The sequence below is a fragment of the Cricetulus griseus genome, chromosome 5 (assembly GCF_003668045.3).
Source record: "Cricetulus griseus strain 17A/GY chromosome 5, alternate assembly CriGri-PICRH-1.0, whole genome shotgun sequence".
Lineage (NCBI taxonomy): Eukaryota > Metazoa > Chordata > Mammalia > Rodentia > Cricetidae > Cricetulus > Cricetulus griseus.
Window position 1 is genome coordinate 90,577,809 of NC_048598.1, and position 14,817 is coordinate 90,592,625.

Here is a 14,817-nt window from a genome sequence, read left to right on the forward strand (position 1 = left end):
CTCATTCTCCTGAGATGGATTCTCCCAATGAGACCTGAAGTTTGGTGATAGGGCTAGTTTTGTCAGCCAGCTTGCTCTGGGGATATCCTGTGTCCACATTCCAGGGTGGAAATTCTCACTGAGAATTCTCATCCCTCATGTCTGTGGTGTGATGGTTAGTTTTAACTGGCAATTTTACACCACCTAGATTCACCTGGCAAGTCAGTTTTAATGAAGAATAGTCTGTCTTGGCTTGTCCTGCTATAGCTCGGCTCTGGGTGATTGCTCTGACTGAGTTAATTGATGTGTGAAGACCCAGTCCACAGTGGGTGGCATCATTCCCTAGGCAGTGAGTCCTGAACTGTATAACAGTGGATAAATCAGGCAGAATACAAGTAAGCAAATGAGCATGAGTGCTTTCTTTTATCTCTGCTCTTGGCTGGATGTGATGTGAGACTCTGAGGTTTCACCCTTGCCCTCCTTACAATTGTGGGCGGTAACCTGAAGCTGTGAGCTGCAATAAACCTCTTTTCCCCTAAGTTACTTTCTTGTGAGTGTTTTATCACAGCCACAGTAAGGGAACTAGCACAGGAGCTTCTGGAGACCCAAACTCTGATCTTCTTACTTGTGCTGCAAACACTTTAACCACTTAGATGTTTCCCTAGCTCCTTCTCTCCAGTTCTCTTGAGGCCCAGGGAGGTTTCCGTTTTCACAAGTAAAGCCAGGGCTGGAACCTGGCTCTTGGACTCATTTGTCAGGAAAAGGGTGTTTTCCTCCTTAGCGTTGGTGAGTGAATCTGTGTGGTCTGGTCCTTGCTAGGGAGATGGTGATGAATGAAGTTTGTGAGGAGGTTGCCAAGGTGCCTCTCTCACAGACCCACTAACCATCTGCTTTCTACCCATATCTATGTATCCCAGCTAGGTGAGGGAAGAGCTCACTGCTTCCTGAACCAGGCATTATCTGTAGGTTGATCACCATGGGTGAGTTTGTGATTAATCTGCAGTGGAACATTTATGCAATGTCTGCTGAAGATGAAAACAGTCCTCCTCAGAGCATTTGTCACTGTGATGTTCGCACTCTGCACAGCCCCAAGATATTTCCCTAAAAACAGCAGCTGCTCCCCTCTAACCACACAAACAGAAAGTCTCCATTGCTAGGCCTGTGTTCCCATTGAAGGCCCATTGTGTGCTGATCTTGGCTCCATGCAGACTCAGAGGTGTCTGGGACAACAGTGCTTGCTCTAGCTAGGGTGTGGGTACAAGCCAGGGCAGGCATCATCTGCCAATTCATTGCTCTTCAGTCATGAGCCAACCAATTCTGTTGTCTGGTCAGCCAAAGGATGCATTCTTCATACAGTCATGCTCTCACAGAGGGTACCAACCTTCCCAGGCAAAGCCAAGGGCTTGGGACACTTGGCTAGAAAAGTGTCCCATTGTAGGAGCTCATAGCCTAGCAAACTACGAAGGTTAATATAGATGACAGGAATGAGCATTTGGAAGCAAGGAGAAAATATAGCTCTCCCCTGACAGCTACTACAGAACAAGCGGAAAGCCTAACCAGTGAATCTGCATCAAAACAGGGCTGCTCTAAGATAGAAATGACCCGTCCCCCTTTCCTCCTTTTCTTCTCCTACCCTTCCCATCTCTGCTACAAGGTACTAGGGATCTTTCTCCTTATGCATTAGGGATTCATTGCTAAGTTCTCATCCTGGAATAAAAAGGAAGAAAGCAAAGGAGAAAGGCAGGCAGGCAAGGAGGGAGGGAAGGAGAGAGAATAGAGGAAGGGAAGGAATTAATTTGTCTGACTTGGTGCTTTTGTTCCATGTCTTGTCTACTTTTCCTGCTTGCACCATCCTCTGGCCTACTCTTTTGGAGATGGTGGTGTTATTGTGTGTCCTCTCCCAGGGATAAATGCAAGTCTAAAGGTATCTATAAAGACACTGCCAGAGCTGGCGTAAGAAGCAATCGTTTATAGGTCCTTCACTGTGGGCTTTGTTACTGTCCTTCTATACTCTGCTGTTCAAGGTGTCTCTAGTTCTACCAGAGCCTGAGATGGGTCGTATCAGGCTACCCCGAATGGTTGCTTGATGCTATCTGCCTTTAAATACCTGTCCCTCTAACTAATGTCTCTCAGGGTACTTGCTGAGGTACTTTTGTTTATTTGTGAGGGAGGGACCAACATAGTAGGAATGCATCATATGGTTGTTCTTTAGCACAGGGGTGGGGCTTTAGCTGGCTGGAGTGTCTCGGTGCACCTCCAAGACGGAGGCATTTATAGCCCAGGGAAAGGAGCTTCATGTAGAAGAGAAGGGGTTCGTCATGTTCCAGGTTTCCTTATCTTACAGACAGATTCTGCCCTTCTGGATTTGGGGCAGGTGTAACACTGAGAGCCCCAGATTTGTGAAGTTTACAGTGTGTGGAATCAAGCCCTTAACAGTTGAAAGAAATCATAAGGGAGTTCGAGGCATTTCTTCCCCTGGCCAGGCTTTTGAGGTGCAGTCTGCTAATTCTGTTTATCTGATGGAGGAACACGGAAGGGTTAATGCACCACCACCCAGGGATGTGTGAGATGGGAAAGATGACACCAGCAATGAGGAAGAAACTGAGGTTAAACTTTACTCAGCTAATTTGTGACTTGTGCTCACTGAGTCTTCTGTGGACCTGTTCTTGTATCTGATTTTTAGTAAGGAGAGAGAGGCTCATCATATTCCAAACTGAATGAGAGGAGGCCACACCTGACTTCTAAGAACTATGCTGAGCAAATTACATTAGAGAGATTGTGCGGATGTGAGTGTGTATGTGTGTATGTGTGTGTGCATGTGTGTGTGTCTGTGTGCGTGCATGTGCTAGTGTGTGTGCATATGCATGCATGTGCTAGGTTGTGTGTAATAGTGTGTGTGTGTGTGTGTGTGTGTGTGTGTGTGTGTGTGTGTGTGTGTGTATAGAGAGATAGTTTAGGCTCAAAGATCACTCGGCAGTTTAACCAGATTAGTGAGCTCTGGGTTGAGAGACTCTGTCTCAAAAAATAAATTGGAGAACATCAAGGAAGATGCTACCTCTGGCTTCCACACTCTCATGTGCATTCACACACATGTATACAATGCATACACATACACACTCACACACCTACATTAGGCACATACAGCAGACACAAACACAAAAATGCTAATTACTCTGAGAAGAAAAATAAGACCTAAGCACACTGCTAGGAATTGTTATATCAGTTGATTTCCTCTCTGATGGAAAAGACTCAGGCTCCTGCAGAAGAAAGTTTTCTGCACAAGGAGGAAAGGTTAGCAGCATAAAAATATTGCCAAATTTACAACCACAAGGGGCCCTTGCCTTTGGGAGCAGTCATGCTCAGATGGAAATCTCATCTCGAACAGCCATGTTATCCTGCAGTTGACAACGCTAAAGCAAAGTCAGATTTGGAAGACAGGTTACTGATAAAATAAGCAATTTTGTAGTCTTCATTGTGCCCAAAGCATCTTGGTAGTCATGGCAACATCCTGAGATGCAATGCTGACTGACAGCCCAGAAGATGGCTAATAATTTCATCTTACTAATCATAGCCCATGTAAGATGACTAGGTTCTTATGAGTATCATTTATCACATGGCTGTGTGGGAGGTCAGGGTAATGAAGTGAATGGACCAAAATAATCTCAATTAAGTGTGCCCCTGTGTGGCCCAAAGGCAAATAATAGGCTACTGTGATTTCCATTGGCTTTCAACTGTTGTTACTATTACTCTCCTTCTGGCTTGTGGCAATTGGCCCTTCGCAGGCCTCCTTGAATATAGTTTGCTATAGGATATTCTACAATCCAATCACTACCATCGAGCCAATCCACTGCTCACTAGTCTTGAGTAGCTTAGTATTTCCTACTTTATTAGGGCTAAACTTCCCTGCCTCAGGTTCCCCTCCAGTTTTACTCAGCTACTTACACCACAATCTAATCACACTCCTTCACTATATATGGTCTCTTGTTCACTGGGGTTCAGTCTTTCCCTATTTGTGATAATTGCGTATTGTGTGTGTTTACTTGCTACCTTTTCTACACAGGACATTTCTTTCCCTCCTTTCTCTTCTGTCTTTCTAAAGCATGTGATGGCCTCATTCCAATATGTCATTCCAGGACTTATGCGGCGCAGGGCAGTGGCTCAATCCTCTCATGGCATGACCAGATCCACAAGCTCTACAGATACTGTCATGTTCAGGAGTGCAGTCTTTTCCTTAAAGTAAGAGTGACCTATAGATAATTCCTATATCCTTCACAGGGCAATCTATTGCATACTTTCTCAGTCATCCTTGCCCAGATATTACTTTCTTTGACATATATCCATATATGTATATTAAACATATATATATATATAATATATATATATCATTTCTCCAAAATATATTTTTGATAGCATCATCATCACCTGATAGAATTCCACACTATTTATCTCTACAGTGAGAATGTGAGATCCATGAAGGCAGAGCCTTCATCTGTTCTGTCATAGTTGGCATGCATAAGAAAGCCTTGTATGCAGTATGTTCTCTTTTATTTTTCAATGAGTTAGTGAACAAGTTTTTACTGACTGGACAACTCATAGCCTACATGATGGAACAAATGGAGAAGGGCCATGCCTATGTTAGCCACAGTTTCAAAAACTGGAACATTGTATGGCGCTCTTCCCAGCGACCATAGAAAGGAAAGCATAGCTGAGGACCAAAGCGATCCATTTTGTAGGAACAGGCATATTCATGTCAGAAAAGCACTATAACCAAGTCTGGGTGGAAACAGCCTGGATTGCTGAGGGTTCTCCTGGAATGGTTCTCGAATGTAGAAACTAAACGGCCTGGCAGCATCATAAGGCATTTTAGAGGAGGTCTAATTGCTTACATCTGAGTGGAAGATGGTTGTCAGTGGTGGCTTGGGGGTGGGCATACTGCTGTGCAACAGTGTGGCATGCTTACTAAATGGAATCATAGTTTATTGAGTGTCGAGGAACAACACCCATCTGCCTGGGAATTACATTGACAAGATGCAAAGGCAAGAGAATATTGTATAAACCTTATTTACAGATCAATAGATAATCTTTCCTACATAAAAGGTCAGCTCCAGGATGGCAAAGCAGAAGAAAAAGAAATATTGCCTGCAAATAAAATATTGACATAAAAATCCATTCAGATGAATCCTTAGGTGCATATTCCCCTGGTTTAAGAGCATTTCTTTATTTATGAGCTTTTTCTTAACTACTTCAGGTTCCTCTGTGAAGCGTGAAGGCGTTGATGAAGAGTGCTGATTTCTAGTTGTCCTGAATTCTGTGCCATCAAGTGAACAGCATGAAATGGAATCAGTGCATAGAGAGTTTCAGATTGTGTGTGTGTGCAGCAATTAGGATGCTCCAGTCAAATGGCACCTCATCCCCGCCCCCTGCTAATTTCCTGATTTTGGTTGCTGGGATGCTAAATATTTATCCTGGCTTACTAAAGCAAAAACCAAAGTGCTGACAACAATGTTAGAAACAAACAAACAGCAGCTCATCGATACTGAATTTCCTCGTTCAGTTTGTGTTTTCCCATTCTCTTGAAGTAAGTTTAACCATCCCAAAGAATATGTGAAATTCTTGTTTCTGTCGATACCTGGCTGCTGAATCATAAAGCTTCGTGGATGGCTGCTTCTGAATGGGATAAGCATGGAAGGAAGAGTACCAGGGTCTAACCTCTGTCCTTTTTCCTGCTCATAACATCATGTCCTAATCCCCCTGTGACTGCATCCGGAGAGAAAATAGTTAGCACACAATTATGTGTTGGTGAGTGGGACCCTGATCCTACTGGGTTAGTCCATGTAAGAAGCTACACCAGAGGCGTACTCCTGCTCATTCTTGCTTTTTTTGAGTGCATGTCACCTGAGGATGAGGGGAAAGAGGCCATCTATTAGCCAGGAAGAGACTTGGTACAGTAGTATATTCTTCAATTGTCTTGATTTTGAACTTCCATGCCTCCATCTTTGAAATAAACCTCTTTTTTTTTTTTTAAAAAAAAAAAAAAAAAAAACACTCTATCTTGTGTAGTTTGCTATGGTTGCCAGATATGACTCATGCAGAGTGGGAGTTTAATTGGACGTTATTTTCCTGGTAGAACCTTCCAGATGAGAGGACCCGCTGTGCATTTGTGTGCTCTGTCTTGGTGGGCCTGGAAAATATTTCAAAAGAGCAGCAGTCTGAGCCATGAACAGGTGCATTGCTGGCTGAAGGGCTGTTGGAGGGTGGGGTTGTTTAACTCTCCAGGGGTCTCATGCACTGCATGCTGAAGTGGTATGCATCTGGGGGAGGGTTTAGCTTTGCCAGAAGTCAAAAGGCTTAAAATACACAATTCCTATTCTCAAATTCCTTATTGGGGGAGCCATGGGACCCCTGATGTGAGATGATTCAGTACAGTATAGAATTGTGTCATTCCTATTCACCCGGGGGTTTCCCCCTAACTCATGTTGAAACCCTAAATTGCAGAGTGATGTCATAAAAGCAGGTGTAGATATGTGATTTTTCTCTTCTTTCTTTTCATATATTCTTCTAAGAGGTCACGTGAAGGCACAATGGGAAGGCTTTTGTCTACATACCAGGAAGAAGATCCTCTCTGAGAACTCACCAGGGAGCACCTAACCTTAGCTGTCTAGCCTCCATAACCTCCAGACAACTGAGAAATACTGATGTGTGATTTCAGCTACCCAGCCTATAGTATTCTGTTGCAGCAGTGTGAGCTGATCAAGACAAAAACATTTTGCTGTGTTATTTTGTTTTTGAGTGGTAAAGGAGGATCTTTTGACAATAATGAAATGTTTCCCAATTTCTTACTAGCTATTTTCTGTTCTCAGGAAGCAGGTTTAAGATACACTAAGGAATAATCTCCCTATACACAATGTGGCTAGAACCAGCTACTGCCATCTGTCTGTCAACAGCTACAGGAAACAGTTAGGATCAACAGAGAACCCATTTAAGCATAGGGAATTGAGAAAATTCTCAGGTTGTGCGTCCGTGAAGCCAGCCTTTACCTGAAACTGATTCAAGAGAACTGTTCACCCCAAAGTGAGAAAGGGCATGAAGAGGAGGCTAGATTTGATGACAAGGGACACAGGTTTCATCTTTCTCGGAGGTCAAAGGCAGAACTTTGTCTTTTCTATTCTACTGAAGGTCTCCTAGCCCCCTTTCTCTTGCTGTAGAGTGAATGCATATCTACATCCTCTGATTCCCTCCTTTGTTGAGGGTCCCATTATGAAGAATGAAAGGTGCTAGCCATGACATGTAGGCCAATACCAATCCAATTATAGTTTTTTTTGTGATACTTAGGATCAATCCAAGACATTTCACATGTTAAACAAATACTCTATAACTGAACTATATTCCTAGCCCCAGATTCAAATTCCAGATGCTTAGTTTCAGAGTTTGCAATGGTCTTCTTACTCATCATTTATTTACTATATTGTACTCTTATTGGACAGGGTATTATGGGAAAAAACCTATTGAATTCAGGCTGGTTCTTTGAGCTTCTGTGTCTAATAAAATGAACCAGAAGAGATGGTGTACTATTCAGGCAGTATGCTAAGAATCTTGTACTCTTCAGACATCTCTCTTGGAATTCTGGCATCTCAGTGAAAATAATCCTACGCTGAGCATGGTGGAGACAATCATTATTGGGTGGAGAGCTGAGTCATTCCAACAGGGACTATTGAGAAGGCCCCCCCCTACCCCAATGACTTGCTGACCACCTAGAGATGCATGAGTAAGTTTAGCTGATATCAGGCAAACCAAGTCCCTGTCAGCAGATTGACTTGGCTGAACAACTGAGACAGGTAAAATAATGATAGATGGTTGGTGCTTTAAGCCTCTACACAGCATCATTACATTAACAACCTATACACATTATTATTTCCATTCTCTTGATGAGGAAACAAGCTGAGAGGTTAAGCCCTTGCTTCTAATAAACAGCTAGTGAATGGATGCAGAAAGTTTAGTTCCAGAGTCTAGATTTTTGTCTGCGACTTTGTAAGATCTCATCATAACACTCAAATATCTTGTCAAGCCCTTGGCTAATGTAAAAGTCATTTGAGTGTAGGAAACTGCTTTTGCTGATGGGGACAGGTCGCAGGATGGAGTTCAGACATCAGGAATCTCTCTGCTGATAAAGTGCCATGACAGTTATTGACCGAAATATACAAAATGAAACACTGCAATCTACCTCAGAAAAAGAATACTTACATGCAAAACAAGTGAGACAAACAATATCTTTGAAGTCAAGGTTGCAAAATGAAAGATAGCAGAAAGTTTGACTACATCTCATTAACCCTAAATTATGACTTAGTTCTGTAAGAGGTCTGCATGATGATCCTGTAAACGCAAAAGACATCCCTCACTTGGAAATGAAAACAAAATGCAATTGCGTTAGTGGAATTTTCTCATTAAATGAAACTAAACCCACTACCATCTGTACCCCACCTTTGCTTTGGTAACCCTTGCCCATCCTTGATGAAAAAGTGACTATTCCTACAGTAACAATTGGAGACTTTACTAAAATAAGAATGTACAATTACATAATAGAAGAAATGCCATAATCTAAGAACTCTTACAGATATCGTAGATTGGGAAGGTTCTGGAAGGCCTCGGGATTGATATACAGCAGAGTGTTGGCCTTTTCAATTCTACTGTAAAAGAGGGAGGTATGTGTAAGTGACTTGAACAGCAAGGAGCATCATGGTATTTCTCATGTTATGCAGAGCATGTCAGTAAATAATCAATCAAGTCATTTATCCATCCATGTATACAATTATCCATCTATCCAGCTATCATTCCAGCAAATATTGAGCATGCATGCAGGACATTTTATTGTATAAATCTGCTCAAAGTGAGTACCAACCCTGCCCATTTAACACTCATTGCTTGGTTCCCACCCTCCAGTCCATTTGTAACTAAGAGCTGAGGATTTTACTAGAAAGAATCTCTCAGAACCAGGGTAAACTAAGAAGGGGCAGGCAACACATACATGGGGGAACTGAGCTAGTGAAAGATATGAAGATAAGAGAAGGATGCTCAGACCAGCCAGAAATGGAGAAAAGAAGATGAGGGGAGGGAAATAGGTGAGGCAGCAAAAAGATTAAAGAAACAGAAATGAATTGGCGAAGGAAAAACAAAATGTGGGAGAAGAGCCGCTCCTGCCTCTGATTTAAAGCTCCAAGTTCCAGCACCTAGAAGGAGGCCAGGGCTCCCTGCTGCTCTGCTCCCCTGCCCTGTTCCATAGACTGGAAGGGCTCCTCACAGCAGATGGGGAATGGTGACTTCTGCCCAGTGGTTTTAGCCTGTGCTATGTCCTGATCAATAGTCTGGAAGTGAGATGCTTCACATTTGGATTCCCGCAGAGAACCTATCTTTTTTCTCATCTTGCTGGATCAATGTATATTTGCAGAGATACTCTTGTTAATTACTTCCTTCCTGTTTCATTAGCTTTTATGTTGCAGTAACCTGTAGCTAACCAGAGCCAACTATCAGGCAATTAATCATTTCAAACCCAGCCAGTGTTGCACGGAGATGAGTGCCTCTCCATGCAAGGCAGATATGCAAGAACTGTTTCATTAGCCCCACTGCCCACTGGACGGCACCAAGGGGTGCTTCACACTGTGCCTTTGGTTCATTTCTCTGATATTCTTTGTGGACTTTGAGGCCCCATCTGGTCTTTTTTCCTAACTATGGCAGGTGGAGAGAGAATAAGGGAACAAGACAGTAACGAAAACGAGGAGGAATGAGGTAGGAGGCAGATTGGGTAGACAGAAGAAAAAAGGAGTTGGTCAATATGGGCAGACTGTGATTTCTAAATAAACACACAAACACAGAAACACACACAGACACACAAACACAGACACACACACACTGACACACAGAGACATACACATACACACATACACACACTGACACACACACATACACACAGAGATGTGCACATACATACCCACTGACACACACACAGACACTCATACACAGACACACAGAGACACACACATACACACATGCACACACATACACAGATAAACACACACTGTACAACATTTTTCTTGGAAATTCCAAATATATCTTAGCATAAAACAGTTTCTGACTTTTTCTAATGGTAAATGAGATTAATTCCTCTTATTTTCTCACTGTTTCCTAATGTTATTTGACCACAGAATATTTTTCTTTCTTCTTTATTGAACATCAAATAATTTCCTGGGTTCATAGTAACAAATAGGGTATACTTTGAAAATTTTTTGAACTGACAGCCTTATATTTTTGGTTGTGAGCATAGCTTTAAAAGGCTGAGCTATCCCTCCAGCCCTTTAACTGACAGTCTTGACAGTCTCTGTGGCCTTGGCATCTTATCAGTCTATGACTTATCTTCTGGTCATTAGACACTGGTATGGCACAGAATTAGATTTATGCATTGCAATGTATACAACTAGAATGTCAACAAGAGAAAGCAAGTTTGCCTACACTAGTAGATCGACCACAGGTCATTACAATGTAATTGCTTTGTACTGGTTGATATGTTAAATTGAACTGATGTTTATGAAGTCCTTTATTCATCATAGCAACTCTGCGAGTGTGGATTTCACTCCAGTTTCACAGATGAGAAATTGAAGCCTCAGATGGTCTGTGTCTTGGTTGAGCCTTCATGCACATGCAAAGGCAGTTCTCAGAGTGGGATTTCTTTTGGCCACTGTGGTTATAACATTGAATGAGGTGATGGGTTGGAGGAATTTTCCCATCATCATAGGATCAGGGTTCTAGAGTTTGTGACATAAAGCAATAAGAAGAAAACCAGCTGAGGGGGTCAGTCAACAGAATAAAGCTAAAGTCCAGGACACTGCCTATGTCTCCAGTCAGAGAAAAATGGCGGTCCCTTTTATGCTGCCTCTGGTATTCTGTAATGATGGTCTATGGGTCTGAGGACAGAAGAGAGTCAGTCTCCCTGGAATACAGAAGAACTTTAGGGCTCTTTCTAAGAGTCACTACTCTCTGTGCACACATGTGATCACAAATGCACACACACACACACACACACACACACACACACACACACACACACACACAACACACACAGGCATATTGCTTACATTTCATGCAACTTGGGTAGGTTGGAGAACACATCAGCCTCTATTACTTCCAAGACGTCATTCTGAGAGATCTCTCTGCAGCAAAGGAAAAATAATTCAGGTTAGTTCAGTTTTCCTCCATAGGCCTTTAAAGGACTCAACTAGATAGAGTCTTATGCCCTGGAGGATGCATAAGACACAAAACTGCTTTCCTTTCCTCAAGTCAGCTATAGCAATCAGTTTAAACCAACACACTAGATGCTAATGTTTACAGAACAGTGGGAAAATAAATTCGAGGCTGTGGTTCATTTGGAGATTACATATTATTCAGCTGTAGAAACGAAAGCCTGAAGGAGACCTATTCAAAGGTATTTAGGGAAATATACAAGATGAGATAAAACTAAGTTCCTTGGGTCAGGGGCCAGCAAACTTCCTCAGGTCCATCTAGTAATTATTTTTGTGGATCATTGGATCTATGTAGAAAATACTATAAACAACGAAGATACAAAGAAATAATAGGAAATGAAGTGTGTGCCAATAAAACTTTATTAGAAATGGGAATGAATTTAGCCAGTGGGCTGTGATTCATTAAACCTGCTCTGGACTATGGAGCCAGGTTCTCTGTTAAATTGGCTGTAGTACTGGAGAATGCAGATGTTCATTCTTGCTCCCCATTTCCCTCTCTTCCTGATTCTCTCTTGTCATTTTTGCTAGTTTCCTTATCTTTAAATTATTTTACATTTTTTGTTATAATAAAATAAATGACATTTTTCAAAACAGCAGTTTGATGCACGTATATCATTAGATGTGTATGCTACATAGGCACATATATCATTCTTACCTCATTCCCACTACCCTTCATTGACCTGCCCCCTTTCTGACAGGTCTTCTTCCCCTGCCAAGTTAGACCACTTTCTGCTTTCACAGCACATATATTCTACCATCCTCACTTGTCCCTCCCTCCTGCCCCATTTAGACATTTTCTCTCCTCTCTTGGTCCCATTTGTCCTTTTATCACACACACACACACACACACACACACACACACACACACACACACACACACACACCCCATGAGAAGTATGGAGAAACGTACCCTGATGCTATAGCACAGGAGAGCAAACACAAGCAAGTGCTTCTTGCATGTTGTAGATTAGAAAAACAACAATAACAAAAGGCTTAAACCACAGAAAGACTTATTGTCATTTTCGAGATTTGGTTATGGTGCCAGTCAACAAAGGTACAAAGGAAAACCTTGGGCAAATCTCATCTCTGTTGCATTTCGGCAGCTGCCACTCCTAAGACTGAACACTTCCTTTTTCTATCTTTTCGTCTACCCATTAGTCATTCACTGAACACTAAACACATACCAAATCACCACTAGACCCTGTCAATATAGAGGCTGATGAATAAAATACTTTCCAGAAACTCAGTGAAACCAGACTGGGCGACAGAAAATGAAATAATGACAACAGCAAAGCAACTGGCACCACAATGATGTGATAATTGCTTCAACTGCAAAAAAGTCTCATAAGAATTTAGGGACTAGACAAGCTGAAATGGCTATAAATATTTTTTGGGGGTACAGATTTTTTAGTCAAGAATCTCACCCCTTGAGCTGATATAATTTTGGATTATTCTATTATGCTCTCTATCTCTACTATGTGTGTGGATGTCAGAGAGAAAGGCTGGTAGAGTGTTATTTTTCTTGCTTGGAAGGACATTGTAATTTTGACACTTGCACTGGCATACAAGCTTTTACAAAGTATGGATGGAGCCTGAGGGTCTATTCAGGTCTTTCTAATGATAACCTGTGTTTTATAAGATCCCTGGATGACTGCCACTGTGTTACTATTTGAGAGACTCAGAGCTATGGTTTAGATAGGTTCAAATGTCCAAAGATCCCTATGTTGGAAATTTGGTTCCCATCATGCTCGGGGTAAGAGATGATGTAACTGAAAAGAGGTGGAGCCTGATGGAAAGTGGTTGACTGGGTCATAGTTGCTTGCATGAAGGATTTAGTGCTGGTTTCAACTATATTCAGTTATATATTCAACTCTATGTTGACAGCAGTGATTTGGTATGCAGTTAGTACTCAGTGAATGACTAGTAGGTAGATGAAAAGATAGAAAAAGGAAGTGTCCAGTCTTAGGAGTGGCAGATGCTGAATGGCAACAGAGATGAGACTTGCCTAAGGCTTTCCTTTGCACCTTCATTGATTGTCCAAAGGTAGTAAATGGCAATAAGTCTTGTCTGTGGTTCAAGTTCAGTGCATCAGATTTTGGAAAGTTAGATTAGCTCCTTCAGTGTAGGTTGTCACAACACAGAGCCTTGACCCTCCATAGTCTCTTACTGGAAGGTATGCCTCTTCTGCACATGAAGGGTTTTCTTTCTGCACCTGTGCCAAGTTGTGAGTCAGCCATACCGTGGTGCCATGATGGCTTGGCTTTCCAGTCATGAGAATTGTGGGACAAATATGATTTTATAGCTACCCATGTCAGGCTCTATCTTTTTTTCTTTAAATAGGAGATATTCTCTAGTGAAATTTCTCCATGTTTCCTCCCTACCACTCGACTGAGGATCCTTCTTCAATTTATGTAGTTTGTTTTTCCTTGATTGTATATGTTAGGGCACCCAATGACATTGAAATATCCAGAATAAACAGGCAGTGGTGCCACATGCCTTTAATCCCAGCATTCAGGTGGCAGAGGCAAGTGGATCACTGTGAGTTCAAAACCATGCTGGTCTACAGAATGAGTTCCAAGACAGCCAGGACTACACAGAGAAACCCTGCTTTGAAAAGCAAACAAAAAATCATAACAAAATTGCATTTTAAATAACTTTACAATTTATTTGAAGAATAAATTTAATTATCTGTCCCTCCCATAACCTAGGGGATCATAGATCCTTACACATTACATTGGATCTGCATTCTGGAGATGATTTACATAGTTTAAATAAACACATTTCCCTCTCTCTGAAGAGAACTTACAGAGGGCAGTGTCATTGCCTTCTGTCTTAGCCTTGCTGCTCCTAGCCCACTGTTTGCTAAATGAATGAATTGTCTCTGACTAGGGAAGATTGTGCCACTCTGCTTTGGAACAGTAAAGTTGTGCTCTTGAATACACATAGCAAACAATCTTTGCAAAATCAAATTGCATATTAACACTGGGCAGGGGGAGCTCCATGTTCACCAGAATCTTCGGGTGAGATTGTTAAAGAGAGAGAACTAATTCAACAAGTGCACGGCAAATTTTGACTAAGCAGCTTCTGTGTTTCATGTGCTGACATCAGTGACAAGAATCTAGAGAGAAGTCCTGGGTCATAGCAGCTTTCTGAGAGTCTAGATAGCGTTATGTCTTAGGCCTCATTTAGGTTACTGGAAAAATAGATTTTTTTGTAGATTGTACTTAAATATAATGGTGTATATAGTTATACATGTTAACAAATAATATATCCCATATATAATTAAACAGTAAATATCCATATACTTAGCTACCAAGAGCATTTCTAGAGGAATTGAGAAACACACACACACACACATACACACACACACACACACACATACAAACACAAACACAACATATATAGCATGCTTCGCAAGGAACAGACACATGATACAAAACCCACATATTATATACATGCATATATAATACACATGCTAAGAGTATAGTATAAGTATTACACCATATACATTATGTTACAAAATACATGATTATAAGTGAGTATCATTATA

At 41.6% G+C, this 14,817-nt stretch overlaps 1 protein-coding gene across 2 annotated transcripts in view; it reads right to left on the reverse strand.

Annotated features, from left to right (window-relative positions):
• Window positions 1–14,817, reverse strand: part of Fshr (follicle stimulating hormone receptor) — a 155,037-nt gene that overhangs the window by 37,498 nt on the left and 102,722 nt on the right. For both annotated transcript variants that reach the window (XM_035445736.1, XM_035445735.1), the window contains exons 3-4: window positions 11,103–11,177; window positions 8,589–8,663 (exon numbers count right to left, since the gene is read on the reverse strand). In XM_035445736.1, the coding sequence (XP_035301627.1) occupies window positions 8,589–8,663; window positions 11,103–11,177 (150 nt within the window). The remainder of the gene's footprint in view (window positions 1–8,588; window positions 8,664–11,102; window positions 11,178–14,817) is intronic.